General features: G+C 59.1%; 1 protein-coding gene and 1 long non-coding RNA gene across 3 annotated transcripts; one reads left to right on the plus strand and one right to left on the minus strand.

Moving 5' to 3' along the window:
- The first annotated feature begins 920 nt into the window (after positions 1 to 920).
- Positions 921 to 10,900, plus strand: TEX29 (testis expressed 29). Of its 2 annotated transcripts, XM_086328700.1 has the most exons (5): positions 921 to 978; positions 2,373 to 2,483; positions 8,997 to 9,066; positions 9,822 to 9,985; positions 10,734 to 10,900. In XM_086328700.1, exons 1-5 carry the CDS (start codon positions 921 to 923, stop codon positions 10,772 to 10,774), a joined length of 444 nt encoding a protein of 147 aa, XP_086184826.1. In that variant the 3' UTR covers positions 10,775 to 10,900. The 2 variants fall into 2 exon arrangements, with proteins under 2 accessions (XP_086184826.1, XP_086184825.1); XM_086328699.1 differs by lacking the exons at positions 921 to 978; positions 2,373 to 2,483 and adding an exon at positions 7,578 to 7,995.
- A 1,863-nt stretch (positions 10,901 to 12,763) lies between these two features.
- Positions 12,764 to 14,343, minus strand: LOC147362088 (uncharacterized). The gene is made up of 2 exons (XR_015137773.1): positions 13,770 to 14,343; positions 12,764 to 13,015 (listed from the first exon to the last, which is right to left on the minus strand). It is a non-coding gene; the product is annotated as an uncharacterized LOC147362088 (long non-coding RNA).
- Between the last annotated feature and the right edge of the window lie 2,452 nt (positions 14,344 to 16,795).

Below are 16,795 nucleotides of genomic sequence, written 5' to 3' on the forward strand. Positions count from 1 at the left end.
ACCCTCTTCTGTCGCCTGGCTTCACGCCGTGTGAAGGCCAAAGCCCCGCGTGACCCGCTTGCCTGCTCCTGCTTGGTCTCTGGCCTCCCCTCGCCTGCCATCCTTGGACTGCAAGGAGATTCAGCCAGTCCATCCTAAAGGAGATCAGTCCTGAGTGTTCATTGGAAGGACTGATGTTGAAGCTGAAGCTTCAATACTTTGGCCACCTGAGGCAAAGAGCTGACTCATTTGAAAAGACCCTGATGCTGGGCAAGATTGAAGGCAGGAGGAGAAGGGAACGACAGAGGATGAGATGGTTGGATGGCATCACTGACTCAATGGGCATGAGTTTGAGTAAACTCCAGGAGTTGGTGATGGACAGGGAGGCCTGGAGTGCTGTGGTTCACGGGGTCCCAAAGAGCCAGACAGGACTGAGCGGCTGAACTGAACTGAACTGAACTGCGTGCCGTCCACAGGCACGCCGGGTCCTCCAGGGCTCTCAGCTTCACCAGGCCTGCCTCGCCCCAGGGCCTCGGGGCCTCAGCCTTGCGGGACCCGGTTCTGCAGAGGAGACTGGCTGGGCAGCGGGACGGGCGCCGTGCAGGCAGGGGCTCCGGGCGGGGTCCGCAGGCCGCTTCCCCCCGCTCGGCCTCTGTGTGACGTCACGGGGCCTGTGTGACGTCACAGCCGGCAGGCGGGCCTGCCCTGGCCGGTGCCGAGGTGGGTGGGGCGCTGGGCAGTCCTTTGCTTGGTCCGAGCGCTGCTGTGCTCGTGGAGCGTGTCGTGAGGCGCGTGGCCGGGGCTCGGCCAGGACATGCCTGCCAGGTGGGCCCGGGCCCCCGCCGGCCGCCCCCGTCCCGTGCCGGCCAGGCCGGGGCCCCGCACTGACCAGCTCTCTCCCCAGGTTCCCGTGACCCCTCGGCCCTCCTTCAGCTGCTAAGATGAGATATGCGCCCGAGTTCAAGAAGTCCCCCTCGCACCTCCTGAAGAAATTTGCAGGTGACTAGCTAGCCTGCAGGGGCGGCGGCCGGCCCGGCCCGGGTGGGCGGGGACTGTGCATCCCCGACAACGGGGGACACGCGGACAGCGAGGGGCCCTGAGGGCCGGGCCTTTCCAACCACGCCCACACCTCTCCCTTCTCCATCGAGTGACCCGTCCAGAGGCCCCTCGGAGGACTCGCCCCAGCGTGCCCAGGGACCCGGGGGCCGGCCTCCACACTGGGAGGGCGGGGCGCTCCTGAGCTGGAGGGCGGGGCCGCGGGCCGAGGTGGGGTCAGAGAGGGTCCCAAGGCTGGACTGAAGTGACTTAGCAGCAGCAGCAGCAAGGCAGGAAGGCCAGGTCGGAGCTGTTGGCGTCCCCAAACCCTCGCTTCACTGCCGTGGAGACTGGACATAAAGGAGACCCCCTAAGATGGCTTACATCTGGTTTCCCAGGGATGTCCCGAGTGGGCTTCCCCCCACAGGAGGCTCTCTGCCTGGGACGGGGTACCCTGATAACCTCCTGCACCTGGGCTGTCCAGGGAGCCCTCCTCCCCCATCTGTTTGGGGAGCCTGCCCCCCAACCTGGGTCTGTCTGGGGAGCCTGCCCTCCTCCCCCAAGTCTGGGGAGCCTGATCCCCCCATCTGTCTCGGGAGCCTGTCCCTGGGGATCCTTCCCCCACCAGGTCTGTCTGGGGAGCCTGTCCCCCACCTCTGTCTGGGGAACCCGCCCCCTCCAACCCCCTCCCTTCTATCTGGGGAGCCCCTGCCACCTGTCTGTCTGGGCAGCCCTGATGCAGGCCCGCAGGATTTGAGCGGCTCTCACACCCGAGGCACATGTCTGGTTCTGGACTCTTTCTAAGCCCAGGTTTCACCTCTGGGAACCAGGATGCAGGACTCCCGACTGCAGGAGCCAGACCGGAGGAGGGCGGGGAGGGGACCAGTGGGGCAGCTGTGGCCCTTGAGGGTCCTGCCCGTCCGTGCAGCTCACGCCGCCCCGGGCCCTGAGCTCTGTCCTTCTCAGAGGACTTCTGAATTCTGAAATGACCCACGGCATCATCGCTTTCACACACCCTGTGCTTACACCTGACTTGGTAACACTTCCTGCCCCAGCTCCCGGCGCCCATGGTGTCAGACCTTCATTCCCGGTCTCTCTGTGGAGCGCGGAGCCTGGCGAGCTCTTGCCGAGATGCGTTAGTTCTTAGTCACTGGAGGACCCCGCGTTATCCTGTGTAATTAACTTGACCCTAATTTGTTCAGAAATTGCATTCTTTCCAGATCGGACTCTCAGAGTGAGGTCTGTGTGACACGCAGCGAAGACCGTAGCAAAACCCACCGCGCGTCCCTGCCCTGCACTCCTCGGAGTCCTCGGGGGCTGCAGCCGCAGGTGATGCCCTCCTTATGTCTGCTTTGCAGTGTGCGACATCCCGCTGTACGACATATGTGACTACAACGTCAGCAGGGATCGCTGCAAGGAGCTTGGCTGCTGCTTCTATAAAGGCATCTGCTACGAGAAGGCTGTGCCCAGTGAGTACGCCCCCCCGGGCCTGGGACAGCAGAGCCCCCGCGGGCCTGGGGTGGCAGAGCCCTGCGGGCCTGGGACGGCCTGCCCGCCTCGCCCCGGTCCCCCTTGCTGGACGGGCCTCCTTCCACGTCCCCTGGCCACATCACCCTGCTTGGTGCCACCCAGAAAAGAGTGCTTGGAGGGGCTGGCTGGGGGCCTTCAGCCACGGGGAACGTTCACTGCCCAGAGGGCTTACGCGCTACTGCAGGGGTTTCTTTGAGCTCCCTCCATCCTGGGGGCGTAGAAGGCTGAGCTGGAGCCCCTGGGTCCACAGAAAGAGCCGGCTCGGGCCGCGGCCCCTTGCACGGTGTGCAGGGACACACTTGACCCGGTGGGGGTCGCGGCCGCAAGGGCCCAGGACGGGCCACCGTCAAGGGTCAGAATAAGACGTCAACCCGACACAGCTCTGCTCCCCATCCTGAGCCCAGGGACGGACCTGGGGGTCAGGGTGAGACTGGCAGGGATGCCCGGGAGGGTGGGGGCCTGAGCCGGGGAGTGGCCACACCCCCAGGCCAGGCAGTGTGGAGGGCACCCCGGGAAGCAGGACTCGGGGGGCGGCCTGAAGCAGGTGGGGGGTGGGGAGGAGGAGGTGAGCCACGACGCCTGGACCCCAAGGGACGCTGCCACGGCGCTCTCTGGATTTTCTGCCTCTGCTCATCTGGATTAGTGTCTCTGAGCCCTCAAGCTCCACTTGGTGGTACATGCATTTTCCTGGCCCGTATGCCTCCCTTTTAGAAGGAGGGGTGAGGGCTTGAGGACTTTGGGGAAGGGCACACGGTCTCGGGAACAGGCAGTCTGCAGGAGGCCTCATCAGACGCAGGAAAGAGCCCCGGGCACTGGCTGCGGACCCTCAACAGCTCGGACGCTTTGGGAAATGTATCCCGGGCCCCTGCCCCCCGGGGGGCATGCTGTGCTCTGCGGCCTGCCAGGTCTCCTCTCTGGTCCCAGTGGGGCTCAGCCCCCCACCCCCAAGACCTGCCTTCTCGTTCCTGGAGCTGGGAAGCCACTACCCCAGGGGGCAGGCAGTCCCACTTAAAACGTCACTCCAGCGCCTTCAAGAAAGTGATGTTCTAGGCAAAACAGTTCAAGAAGCTAAAGCATTGGCAAGATCTGGGTTCAGTCAAATGGGGAGCAGTGTCTTCCCGTGGGGTGAAGATTTGGTACTTAGGTCAAAAGAGGCATCAGTTTGGCTCAAAAAAGAGGCAGAAAAGAGGCTGTATATTTGGGACACTCCATTGGAAAAGCCCCTGATGCTGGGAAAGATTGAAGGCAGAAGGAGAAGGGGGCGACAGAGGCTGAGGTGGTTGGATGGCATCACCGACGTGATGGACATGAATGAGCTTGAGTGGGCTCCGGGAGCTGGTGATGGACAGGGAGGCCTGGCGTGCTGCAGGCCGTGGGGTTGCACAGCGCTGGACACGACTGGGCTGGTGTCCCACGGATCTCTGAGGCTCTGTTAATTCGTCCTGACTCTGTTTCTCTCTGATACTCAGACCGCATGCTCTTGGTGGACCTATCTTTGGCTTTGCCGACTGTTTTCTTTTGAGGCTCAAATCGACCAGTTTGCTCCTCTGGTGAGACTTTAGTTTCCAGGATTATACATTCAACCTCAGAATTTCTATTTGGTTCCTTTTTTAATTAAATAATTTCTCTCTTTTTGTTGGTGAGACATCATTCTCATACTCTGTCCTTCAGATATGGCCGCCTTTAGTTCTCTGAGCCTGTTTGAAATAAAGTCTCTGCCCAGTAAGCCTAATATCTGGGCTTCCTGAGAGACCATTTCTATTGATGGCCTTTTTCATATCATGTACAATGGCCATATTTTCGTGTTACTTTGCATGTGTCATATCTTTTTAGTTGTTGTTGAAAACCAGACATTTAAATTATATAATGTGGTGACTCTGAAAACCAGGTTCCCCTGCCTCCTAAACCTCTCGCTGGGGCTGGGTCATTGTCTAACAGTACTTTTCTAAGTGGATTCTGTAGCGTCTGTTTTCTTTGAAGCTCACTGAAGACTCTCTTTGGTTAGCCTAGTGGTCAGCTAGTGTCTGGACAGAAACCTCTGTAGATGCCCGGAAATAATCATCTCCCAGTCTCCGCCAAGGGCCCTGTGTGTGGGCCGGGACCCCGTGTCACCCAGGTGGTCCCCAGCTCTGCCTTAGTCTCCGCTTCCTGCTTGCATGGAACCTGAAGCTCAGCCAGCAGGGTGAGCCTGGGACTGCCTCTGCTCTCCTAGGGCTGCTCCCTGCCTTCCAAGGGCTGCATCACAGCTCTCCAAGTCTCCCTGGAGACGGACCACTCCCCAGGCTTTCCCGCGAAGCTTTCTGCTCAGCCTGTTGTTTGCCCCGAGCTGCTGTCAACCACGTCAGCCGCTGTGGTTTCGACAGTCGCCTCTGATTGCTTCCAGCCGACTGTAATTTGCTGCTTCTGGCATTTTCCATCCTTTTGTTGCCGTTTTGCGGTTTTGGTGGTTGGACACATCTCACTGTGTGGAGAGCAGCCAGTCTGGCTCACTTCATCTCCATCATGGAGTTTCTCTTCTTAGAGGATGTTGGTGTCCTAAGCCCATATGCAGCTTAGTTTTTCTGAGACGTGTACTGTGGGAAGCTCCCAAAAGCAGGGAACTTTAACACCCAAGGGTAGTGGGTTTGCTCTTCAACCTTCTATATATAAAGATGCAAAAGACATTAAACTCCCAGGTCAAGTCCCAGGACAGGTCACTGCTGCTGTTCAGTCGCTCAGTCGTGTCTGACTCTGCGACCCCATGGCCTGCAGCACGCCAGGCTTCCCTGTCCTTCACCAACTCCTGGAGTGTGCTCAAACTCATGTCCACTGAGCGGGTGATGCCACCCTCTGTCGTCCCCTTCTCCTCCTGCCTTCAGTCTTTCCCAGCATCGGTTCGTCGTTTTAGCCGTTAATCATCCCTGTGTGCTCACATCATAATGAAATGGAGCCCTAATAGCATGAAGCAGTGACACGGATCATTCAAGGAAGATCGCAGCCAGCGAGAGAACAGAAACTCAAGCTGATGCTTTTTCTTCTTTCATCTGTTCCGTCTCTGAGCATCTTCTCATCAGAATTTCGTGGTGGGAGCTGGCCACTTGTAAATGTTTGTATTTGAGACATAGTGTAAATTGGTACCATCACCTATCACTTATTTGAAAAATAAGCCTTATTCTTTTCAGCACCTAAATTACTAGTGTCTCTAAGGAACCTAGAAAAGAACACAAACCCAGGAATTTTCTGTCCTTGAAGAGGGCTCATTGTTCTACAAGTGGGTATGTCATTTTTTTGCATGGAGGCGAGGGCTGAGCCTCTTTCCATCCTTTCGGTTATAACACACGAGTCGTGTGGGCTGGGCCTTTCTTCCGACTTCCCTCGAGTTTGCGAGCGTGGCCCGTCTGTGGGCAGAGCCTGGGCAGCGAGCCCTGCACTGGGCTCTCACCGTGCCCTCGGTACTTTTCGTTTCTTTGACATTTTCTCGTTTAAGAGGCACGTGAACCTTTGTGCTGTAAGTTGTAGTGTTCCGTGACAGGGTATTATGAGCTCTTTGTGCTCATAATTCCATGTTATGAAAACCTTTCACCAACTTCTTAAATTGGCTGGTTTGAAGTGCACTTCGTGTTATGGCATAATCTGTATTATTAAGAACGTGAACTTGGGGAATTAGCATTAGATCTTTGAGAAAGAAATGGGAACTCAAAGAGAATGACTTGCTTTCAGTCTTCAGCTTGAGTTTCGGGTACACCATTTAACCTGTCATTTTTTTTTCCGCTAAGTATGTGACTTCAGTTTCTTTGTGGGACTTGCTGAGACAATTTCAAAACTTTTGTTTAACTATCTGGGGGAGGCTTTGCCAAGATATTTTTTCAATTGCTGCTGTTTCTGAGTGATCAATCATAATATGTGTTATATGATAAATCGCACATATTGCTTGCCACTGATGGATGCTGGCTGGAGATTGTGCAGAGAGAATCATTGAGATTCAGTCTCTGCCTTCAAGAGCTCGACCTCAAGAAAGAAAAGTACTTGCACCAAGATACCGAAGATACAACCGACAATTGAAAACTAAAACTTTTAACCGACTAAATCCGCGTGTCTCTCTAATAGGGATCCACTTACATTTAGATTCTGAATCCCTTTCATAAACCAGGACACAAATAGATTCTGAATTTCTTTCATGAAACGGGACACAAATCACACTAAGGAACAGCTGCTTCTGGGAATGCAAGAACGTGTGGGCTGCTGTCTTCTCCCTGGGTGGTGGTTTAGTCACTCAGTCACGTCCAGCTCTTTTGTGACCCCGTGGACTGTAGCCCACCAGGCTCCTCTGTCCATGGTATTCTCCAGGCAAGAACACTGGAGTGTGTGTGGCCATTTCCTCCTCCAGGGGCTCTTTCAGACACAGGGACTGCAGGCGGATTCTTTACCATCTGAGCCCCAGGGGCTTCCTCTTCTTCGCTTGGAAGCTCCTGTCTCCTGCACTGCAGGAGGATTCTTTACCATCTGAGCCCCAGGGGCTTCCTCTTCTTCGCTTGGAAGCTCCTAATTCACTCTTAGGCTTGGTTTCAGTTCCGTTCATTCGACACCGTGCGTTGACTGCACGGAGGTCTAGGAACTGCCCCGTATTATCTATCACCAGGTGATAAATTACCAAGCTTAATGGCTTTAAGCAGCAATTCAGAGGCTTGGCTGGGTGGTTTGGGCTCAGGTGGCTCACGAGACCGCATTTAAGATTTCGGGAGGGGGTGGTTGTCTGAGGCCAGCCCGGGGCTGGACGAGCTGCTTTGAGGCTCTCAGTCTGCTGCGGGGCAGCACTGGGTGTGCACAGAAGCCTGCTCCACGCCACAGGTCAGCTCGCAGCTGTGAGATGCTGTGAGATGCTCTTCCCTGAGGCCAGCGGCCGGACCATGAGCTGGGCCGCAGCTGCAGTGACCCTGACCTTGGAGGTCGCGTCCCCCTGCAGTGCCCAGTTCAGAGGTCACCACGGGAGTGTCTACACCACTGCGTTCATACTGGGGGTAAGAAACATGAGGCAGGTTATCATAGTCCTGGAGGCGAGGAGGTGAGCCCAGGGGAACGCCTTTCCACAGCCAAGGCATTGGGGACAGAAAGAAGCCAACTGCCAGGAGGCGCCTCCAGCAAGAAGCTCCCAGCCGGTCATGGTCCTGGGGTGGCGGCTGCCCCCAAGCACCCCCACGCCCTCTGCCTGTGAACTCGCTCGTGAGAGCCTGCCGCATACTCAGCCCCTGCTCACCGCGCTGGGTGGCGTCGCCCCTTTCCGTTTCCTGACTCGAGCCTCACATCTGGGACCCCGCGGCCCCAGGGAACCACCAGCGAGGATGCTGTCTGATGCTGCTGTTACTGGGTCAGGGGCAGACGGCTCAGAGGAAGGAGGAAGCGAGGGACTGAAGAGGTCACGTCACACGTTGGGTCGGCATTCGCCAGCCGGCTGCTCCCTTGCTTGGAGAAAGGGTAAAGGGTCGGCGAGGAGGCCAGCTGAGCATGCTGATGGCCCAGCCAGGGTCAGGGCTCAAGCTCCTTGCATAGGGCACTGTGCAGGCCCACCTGCCTGCCTCGCTCCTTAAAATCCTGGCCTGAGCCTCACGAGAACGCGGGGACAGAACCAGGGGGAGATGGTCCAAGTGCCTCCACGCGGAGCTCCTAGGCCCCGGGGACGTGGGTCCTGCTCTTCAGTCGTCCGAGTCCCGAGCTGGCTGGCGGAAGGAGGCCCAGCATCAGTCCGTAGGGAAGGCTGGCCCCCTGGACCCGCCTGTGAGCCTGGGCACCGAGAGGGCCCCCAAGGTGGAGGACCACCCCCCGCCCCGGAAGGCCTGGGGGTCGCCCAACTCCTCCCTCCCTCTCCTTCCCAGGAGTGGACAAGGGCTGAGAGTTCACACCCATAAGGGGTGCTCCTGCACAGGGACACTCGGGGGGCATGGTTGCCCTGAGTCACCTTGAGAAGCACCGGGCCTTCCTTTGGGGGCTAGTCTGGAGAAGGTGGGAGCCACTGGGGGCAGTGGCCACCCCTCATGGATAAAGGAGTCAGACTGAAATTTGCAGTCAGACCTGTGCAATTTGTCACCTGAAAGCGCCTCCTAACACAGGTACAACTGACCTGTGTACTGAGGGACCATTTCCAGGGAGGCCAGGACAGAGGGAGGCCAGGGCAGGGGGCAGCCCAGGTTCCAGGAGGCTGGGTGCTGCTGATTCTGGAGGACAGATGGACAGAATGTTTGGACAGACATCCAGACAGATGGACGGCCCACCCCATCACTGTCCTCAGGGGACGGTTCTAGGGGGCCCTCACAAGGGCCAGTTCGGGTCCCTGGATGCGTTTCCGGGGCAGGAAGGGGCAGAGGCTAAGCCGGGCTGGGGGCGTGGCCGGCGGCGGGCGGGGGGCGTGGCCGCCGCTGGGAAGCAGGCGGCTTTGGGGAGACGCTGGCCCGCAGTGACGCCCAGGAACTGTTTTCCAGGTTACGTGCAGGTGTTTTCCGCCCTGATCGTGATCATCGCTGGGGCTTTTGTCATCACCATCATTTACAGGTCAGCGCTTTCCTTCTCTGAACCTCACCTGCGGGCCCGAGGGGACAGGAACAGGGTGCTGTGTGGGCGGGCGGCTCCCAGACTTGCTGCGGTGTGGGCGACGAGGAGGGCCGTCTTTGGGCATGAGCCGGCCAGGGTGCGCGCTTTCCTGCCCAGCACCCTCAGGGCTGATGCCAGCGGCACTGAAGGACGCTGGTGCCAGCCTGGCTCCTCGCATCTCAGCCTCACGGCCAGTGAGCGCGGTCTGCAGGCCGCCAGGCCCCACCCTCGGCCTGCGCGGTTGCGCGGCAGGCTTGTGCTCAGGCGTGCGTCGGGGGTGCGTGTTAGTGGTCAGGACCCGCCCTCCAGGCCCTGCAGCTGCCACAGGTCCTCAGGCAGGGCCGGACTGCAGCCTGCACTCGGGCCCCCGGCCCCTGTCCCGTGAATGGAAGCCGGTGAGGCTGGTTGAACCACTCCATCCAACGGCGAGGAAAAAGCATGTTCCTCCTCCAAGTGGAGCCGGGTGGCACCTCTGTGGCCCAGCCTGGCCGTGACCGTGGCCCACGCACACCCGGCCCGCTCCCTGTGTGTCTGTGGGAGCCTGGGTGCCACGCGCCCGGTGAGTCTGGAGCTTGTGTGAAACAAAGCTGAGGCGACAGAGCATTTCTCCTTCAAACCCGCGGGCAGGGTCGTGAACGCTGTGATGCTGCGGGTGTGTCCCGGTGGAAGGCCGGGCGGCCCCTCGGGGTCCCCATCCTTTTCTCTCTGCCCATCAGAGTCATCCAGGAGAGCCGGAGAGAAAAGGAAGTCCCCACGGAGGCGCCTGTGTCGGCCAAGTCCAGCGTCCAGGTGGAGACGCAGCCCCCCAGCAGCGCGGGGGCGGGCTCGAAGGCCCCGAGCGTGGAGAGGCCGCAGTCCAAGGAGAGCGGCACGGAGGACGGTAAGGCGGCGGGCCAGCCGGCTTCACTTCTGCCAAGAGCGCCTCTGCTAGAGACCCTCGGCCTCCACCCCGGCCCCCGCGTGTGCTGCTCGCCTGCTAGCCTGAACAGGAGCACGATCTGTCTTCTCCGACCCGGAGGGTGGGCTTGTGAGGTGGGCTCCGCCCGTGGCATGGCTTCTGTCCACAGCGTCCTCCCTTTCCTGCCCCCAGGCCTGGCAGGCAGGGGGCGCAGGGCGGTGGGCTGACCTCTCTCAGGAGCTGGCTGGAAGCCGGCAGTCTCAGAGCATCGCCGCCTGGGACACGTCCTGCCTGTGCTGGTTCCCAGGAAGCCCCTTGCCCTTGCAGGCAGGCAGCTTTGGCCGGAGCCCCTGGCAGGTTCGAGGAGACGTGGCTGCGGTGACCAGCTGTCCTGGGCCGTGGTCGGTGGGAGTCAGCCTCGGGCTCTCACTGTCCCAAGGGGCAGCGAGCAGGCTGCCTGGCTGTCCTCTGGGACATGGCTGCAGCCCTGGGGGGCCTGCAGGCTTGGTGCTCACCTCCCATGGGGGTGCTGTTCGGGGGCTGCAGAGGCTCTGGCCCCAGGACTCAGTGGAGAGACCCCAGTAGGGGAGGCAGAGACCCAGCTGCCAAGCGCGCTTCTGAGTGAATCACATCCCTGCAGCTGCATCCACAGGCCCTGGAGGGTCTCCCCCTTGGGTGGCCGAGAGTCCCACTCAAAACCCACTTCTCTCTGTTTTATCTTTAAATCCAGCGAGTCTCATAGTAACAGAGGAGGAGGAAACAGAGGACTGAGGCGCGAGACAGAGGCTGAGTGATGACGGGAGGAAAACTCTGACCGCGGTGGGGCGGCCGGGGAATGGCCGAAATATTTTGTAGAGTGACCACCGGTGAGAGAAAATAAAGGTATTTTGAAATGCTTGTGCTCTGTGTTGGGTCCCCAAAGCTTGTTTTTCTGCCTCAGGAGGGAGCAACCCCTGAGCTGAGACCGGGCCCCAGGAGCTTGCGTTCTCGACGCTCAGCTTGTTCCAACCTGGGCCAGGCAGCCCACGGTGCCAGCTCACCCCCACCCAGGGTGGGCTGCCGGCTCGAGACGGGTGGTCACTCAGACCCACAGGGAAGTCAGGCCTGGCCCATTTTACATGTCAGCTTGACGGGCCGCTGGGTGTCAGGGACACGGTCATATGTTATTCTGGATATTTCTGGATGAGGTTTCTGGGTGGGGAAGGTGGACTGAGGGGACCACAGCCCCTCCCTAGTGAGGGTGAAGGTGTAAGTGTCTCTCAGTCGTGTCCGACTCTTTGCAACCCTGTGGACTGCTCCTCTGTCCGTGGGATTCTCCAGGCCAGAATACTGAAGTGGGGTGCCATTCCCTTCTCCAGGGGATCTTCCCAATTCAGGGATGGGACCCGGGTCTCCCGCATGGTGGGCAGATTCTTTCCCTGGGTGGGCCTCTGCGGTCCGTCCTGAACAGAAGGAGGAAGGAATAGGCTGACCCTCCCATCGAGGGAATTCCTCACGCCCGCCCTGACTGCCTTTGAACCGAGACATCATCTTTCTCCTGCTTCGGAGTCGAGCTGAGACGGCTCTGCCCCGGTCTTGGGCCTGACGGACGCAGCCTGGCGCGGGCAGCACAGACTCTGCTGGGCCAGGGCTGCTTGCGCTTCTCGGGATGTGTCCGCCCCCAGTTCCTGTCAGTCAGTCAGTCAGTCGGTCTCGGGCTGATTCTGTTCCTCTGGGGAACCTGACCAGGACCCAGCTGGGTAGTAGAGAACCTGGCCTCAGCCCAAAGAGAGACCTGGCGCCTGAGGTCCCTGCTGAGCCATGGAGTGTCCCAAGTATAGGCGTGTCTTGTGATGGGGCGAGGGGGCTGGGCCTAGGTCACACCCACACGGTGACTCGGGTGGGGGACTGGCCACAGAGAGACCAGCCCTGGATCTCAGCCTGACCTCTGGGAGGACAGAAGGCTGGAGATCGGGCAGCGATTCAGCCACGTCTGTGATGAAGCCACCGCACACACTCAGAGGTTGAGGCTGAGCCAAGCGCCCCGGGCAGGGACCCCGTCGACCAGGCAGGGGGTGATGTGTCCTGACAACAGGGCTGCACCACCTGTGGACGCTCCCACCCCATCTCGTGTGCCTGCCTTGGCTAGAAAGGAAGAGACGCATCCGTTTGTTTTCCTGAACCTGTGATTGTGGGAGTCGTGCTTCCCTGAGCTCTGTGACTTGTTCTAGCAGATTGTGGGCCACGAGGGTGCTTGTGAAGCCCCCCGAGGGTGCAGCCAGCCGGCCTGGAGCACGGGCACTCCGGGGACCCCGGGATGATGGCCGGTGTTGGAGGGGACGGCTGGTCCCTCCGGTCGTGCGGTGTGGCCACCCCTTCCTCACCACAGCGACCTCCCTGGCTGGGAGGTGGGCTCAGCTCTGCTCCCCGCTGGGGTCAGGAGGACGCCCGCCCTGGCGCGGGGAGGTGGGCAGGCCTGCTCTGTGAATGCACAGAATGCGGCCCCTTGGCTGCAGATTGGGTGGAGAGGGTACCAGTCCTGGTCTCGGGTGTCTGAGGGAAAGCGGCCATCCTGCAGAGAGCCACCGGTCTAGAAGACTGGCAAGAGCCGCGCCCTGTCTTGCATCCTAAATCTTGGGACTGTGTGTTCTCCGCGGCTATCCACTGCCCCTCTACAGCGGGGAAGCCAGACAGCCCTCATCAGAGGGAACAACCCGCTTCCGTAACCGGCCCATCCACACGCTGACAGGTTATGTAACAGTTCTCATTGTCCTCACTGTCTAAGAATAAAAACACTTTATTCTCCAAGTAAGGCGGCGTACTCTATAATCTGATCTTTTGATGAAGCAAAGAAAAGCTGGTTTATTTTTAGATAATGAACGTGCTGATAAGTCCTAATTTGGCTCCAGCGCCTGTAAGCGCCCGACGCAGTCAGCCTGCGCCCCCTTCTCCGCGGGCACACGGGCGTGGCCGTGCCTCCGCCGGCACGTGGCAGCTTTCCGGGTCCGAGCCACACAGAGGCTGCTGTTGGTTCTCCACAAAGAAGAGAATTCAAGTCAGAGTGTTTTCTTTGGCTCAAAACTCTCCCTTCGCTCCCGTGATGATTTCTAGTGTGGCTTTTCTTGTGCTTGTCTCTAGGTTGCAAGCAAGTGGGTTTTAAAAATGAATCCTCATCTCTCGTCTCCATAGTGTGGTTTTAGGAATTAAGTGGGGGTCTGTTGGTAGAGGTAAAGAACCTGCCTCCCAATGCAGGAGACACAAGAGACGCGGGTTTGATCCCTGGGTAGGGAAGATGCCTTGGAGGAAGGCATGGCAATCCACTCCAGAGAATCGCATGGACAGAGGAGCATGGTGGGCTACAGTCCCTGGGGTCACAGAGTCAGACACGACTGAAGTGACTGAGCACGCATGCACACACTTAGGATAAAGGTCACTCTGAGGGCAGAAGGCTCTGTGCCCCCTCCATGTGGTGAAAGTGTGAATGTGAAAGTCAAGTTGCTCAGTGTGTCTGACTCTTTGCAGCCCAATGGCCCGTAGCCCTCCAGGCGCCTCTGTCCATGGGATTCTCTGGGCAAGAGTACTGGAGTGGGTTACCATTTCCTTCTTTAGGGGATCTTCCCGACCCAAGGATTGAACCCAGGTCTCCTGCATTGCAGGCAGATTCTTTACCCTTTGAGCCACTAAGGAAGCCCTAATACTGGAGTGGGTAGCCGTTCCTTTCTCCAGGGGAATCTTCCCGACCCAAGAATCGAACCCCGGTCTCCTGCAATGCAGGCAGATTCTTTACCAGCTGAGCCACCTGGGACGTGGGGGCCTCTTCCTTCTGGAGCCCGGCTGGCGCCCTGGGAGAGGCGTCGTGTCTCCCGGTCACAGACGCGTCTGGACATGGAGAGGGACCAGAGCGAGTGGCTGAGCTTGGATGCTCAGCCCGGGCCTACTGGCCCGGGGTGTCTGGGGCGTCACAGGGGCAGCAGGCGAGGCTGTGGAGATGCCTGGGCCGCGGGGAGCCCCGCCTGACCCGACAGCCCACGCATAGTTTCATCCTGAGGGAGCACGGAAACCAGTCCTTTCTGTTGAATGAAGGATTTGGTTTCCAGGAAGCCTCTGTACGTGCCAGGCTCTGGGTGAGATAGACGAAACCCAGAGCTCCCCCGGGGATGCCGGGGCAGGACGTGCCGCCCGGGGACACGGCGGTGGTGGCACAGCTGCTAACTCCCGCGGGAAACACCGTCCCCAGCGGGGCGGCAGGCCGGGGAGGGGGCAGGGAGACGGCCCGCAGGCGCCCACAGCCGAGCCCAGGACGGGGTGACGGTTACGGGCCCTGAGGTCGGGAGGTGGTCCTGAGTGTCCACGGGGGTCCTGAGAAGCCGGCGCTCTCCGGGTGGGGTCAGAGGGCGACGCCCCCTCGAGGAGGGGCAGTGAGTCGTCCAACGCGCGGTGGAGCGGCGGTGAACCGGCAGGCGCAGTGCTTCCGGAAGCCGGAAGCGGGAGGGCCCGCCCCTTCCGGCACCGTGGGCGCAGCCCTGAGATGCCCGTGCTGTGGCCCGGAGAGGCTCGTGCTGGGCTTCTGGCCTCGGGGCCGTCAGAGGACCTGTGAGGAGAGGAGGCCACTGCACTTTCGCCGTCTCGGGCCCTGGGTGCCCCGTGTGCTCCGCCGGGGAACCCGTTAGAGACGCAGGCCCCTGTGTCGGCGCCAGCTGGGTCGAGGCCGGGCGTGCGTGTAAGAGCAGAGCTGGCCCTGCCCGCCCGGGGCCAGGCGAGCAGGGCGGGGAGGAGCGGAGGCAGGAGGACCCGGCTCGGCTCGTCTCCCCCTGAGCCGCGAGGCTCCTTCAGCCTGGAGCCTCCTCGGACGTCCTAAGAGACCACAAGAGAGGCTCTCTTGAAGATGACAGCCCGGCTACTAAAGAGTGTGCCTCCTCCATGTTCATCTGGTGATTCCTCACAGCACATTCAGGCTGCGTGGAGCAGGGCCGGGTCTCATCACACCACCTCTCCCAGGAGTCACCTTTGGGCAGCCCCGTGACTGCTGTCTGTTATCATTAACCACTTAGGATGACACCTCCCAGGCATGTCCGTTTCATGTTCCTCTCTTCTCCTTTTTGGTATTTTGCATATAAATACTCTGAAATTAGGTAAGTGTCCTCATTAAAATTCCCATTTATATATTCATTCCTTCACCCATATCCACGTGAACTCATGGTGCGATTGTTTAAAGGGCTATACTCTGTTACTGTGTAGCCCCCATAGTTAGAGCTCTGATTTCTCCAGTAGTCATGTACAGATGTGAGAGAGCTGGACTATAAAGAAAGCTGAGTGCTGAAGTATTGATGCCTTTGAACTGTGGTGTTGGAGAAGACCCTTCAGAGTCCCTTGGACTGCAAGGAAATCCAACCAGTCCATCCTAAAGGAAATCAGTCCTAAATATTCATTGGAAGGACTGATGCTGAGGCTGAAGCGCTAATACTTTGGCCACGTGATGAGAAGAGCCAGCTCATTTGAAAAGACCCTGATGCTTGGAAAGATTGAAGGAGAAGGGGACAACAGAGAATGCGATGGTTGGATGGCATCACCGACTGGATGGACATGAGTTTGAGTAAACTCCGGGAGTTGGTGATGGACAGGGAGGCCTGGCGTGCTGCAGTCTATGGGGTTGCAAAGAGTTGACCATGACTTAGCAACTGAACAGCAGTTCTGTTTCCACCATCACTTACTTTGATGTGTGAATTCCGTATTCAGCCAGAGAAGCCCTGCAGGCAGCTCGTGCCCCTGGCCTGTCCCCACTGCTCCAGGAGAAGCTTCCTGCTCTCTGACATAATGCAGTATCCAGGTCCAGACCCGGGATCGGCCGTCTTTCCCAGGACCCTGGGTTCCTTTAGTGGGTCCCCCTTTATGCTTCAACTTGAGAGTCCAGCCGCAGACACACTCGGCTGTGACGGGGGCAGAGGGCTCCTCCCTCACCCGCAGCAGGAGGCTGTCGCAGGGTTCCACCCCCGCTGACCCCCGTGGGACACCTTTGCCCCCAGGAGGGCAGGGGACCTGCCCGGGGCCTCCCCTCCGCCTGAGCAAAGGTCCCTGCTGGTTACCAAGGCCTTGTGCCTCACTGCACTGCTGCTGCTTTTTTCTGGTGACTTAAAAAGCCCTGCATATCTCTTCTGCTTCACATTAATCCCCGTGTTGCTTTATCGAACCATTTGTTGCCGCAGTGACTGTTGATTGCAGATGTACATCATTTCTCCCCCCGCCTTTTCAAGGGCCAATCACTATGGTAACCGTATTACGGAAAATTGCTTTGTCTCCTTAAAATACCCTTCAGAGAAAGGTCATTCAGTATTAACATTTTCCGACTAAACCTAGCGAAGTCAGCGATGGGAAGAACACATTCCCCGTGCCTGTGTGTTTTCAGGCTTGCAATTTCAGGAAACTCTCAGAACAGGACTGCATGTTGGGAGGAGAAAGCGTTCTCACACTGTGATACATGTGTATGCGTGCTTCAAATTTGAGAAAATATGTGTATTTGGGTCAGTGGTTGCAGTGTGCACCTTAGTGGCTCTTGGGAGTGACTGATTGCCGGTTCCCGGTCCTCGGTGGGGGTTGAGGTGGAGACGGGCGCCCTGCTCCTGGCGGGCCTGGAGGAAGCCTGGAGCCCCAGGGTAAGACGGCCCTGCGGGCAGAGGGGCCCTGGAGCCCCAAAGCCCACGTGCGGCGCCCATGGAGGGCGGACCGTCCTGCTACATGGGCGTCCTGCTAGGGCCTGGGGCGGGTCACACAACGGATCATGCTTTCTTGCTGTTTTCCACTGACCCTTGGGAGTTT

The sequence above is a fragment of the Bos grunniens genome, chromosome 12 (assembly GCF_055505025.1).
Source record: "Bos grunniens cultivar Pamir isolate PY7600 chromosome 12, Bosgru_T2T1.0, whole genome shotgun sequence".
NCBI classification, from domain to species: domain Eukaryota; kingdom Metazoa; phylum Chordata; class Mammalia; order Artiodactyla; family Bovidae; genus Bos; species Bos grunniens.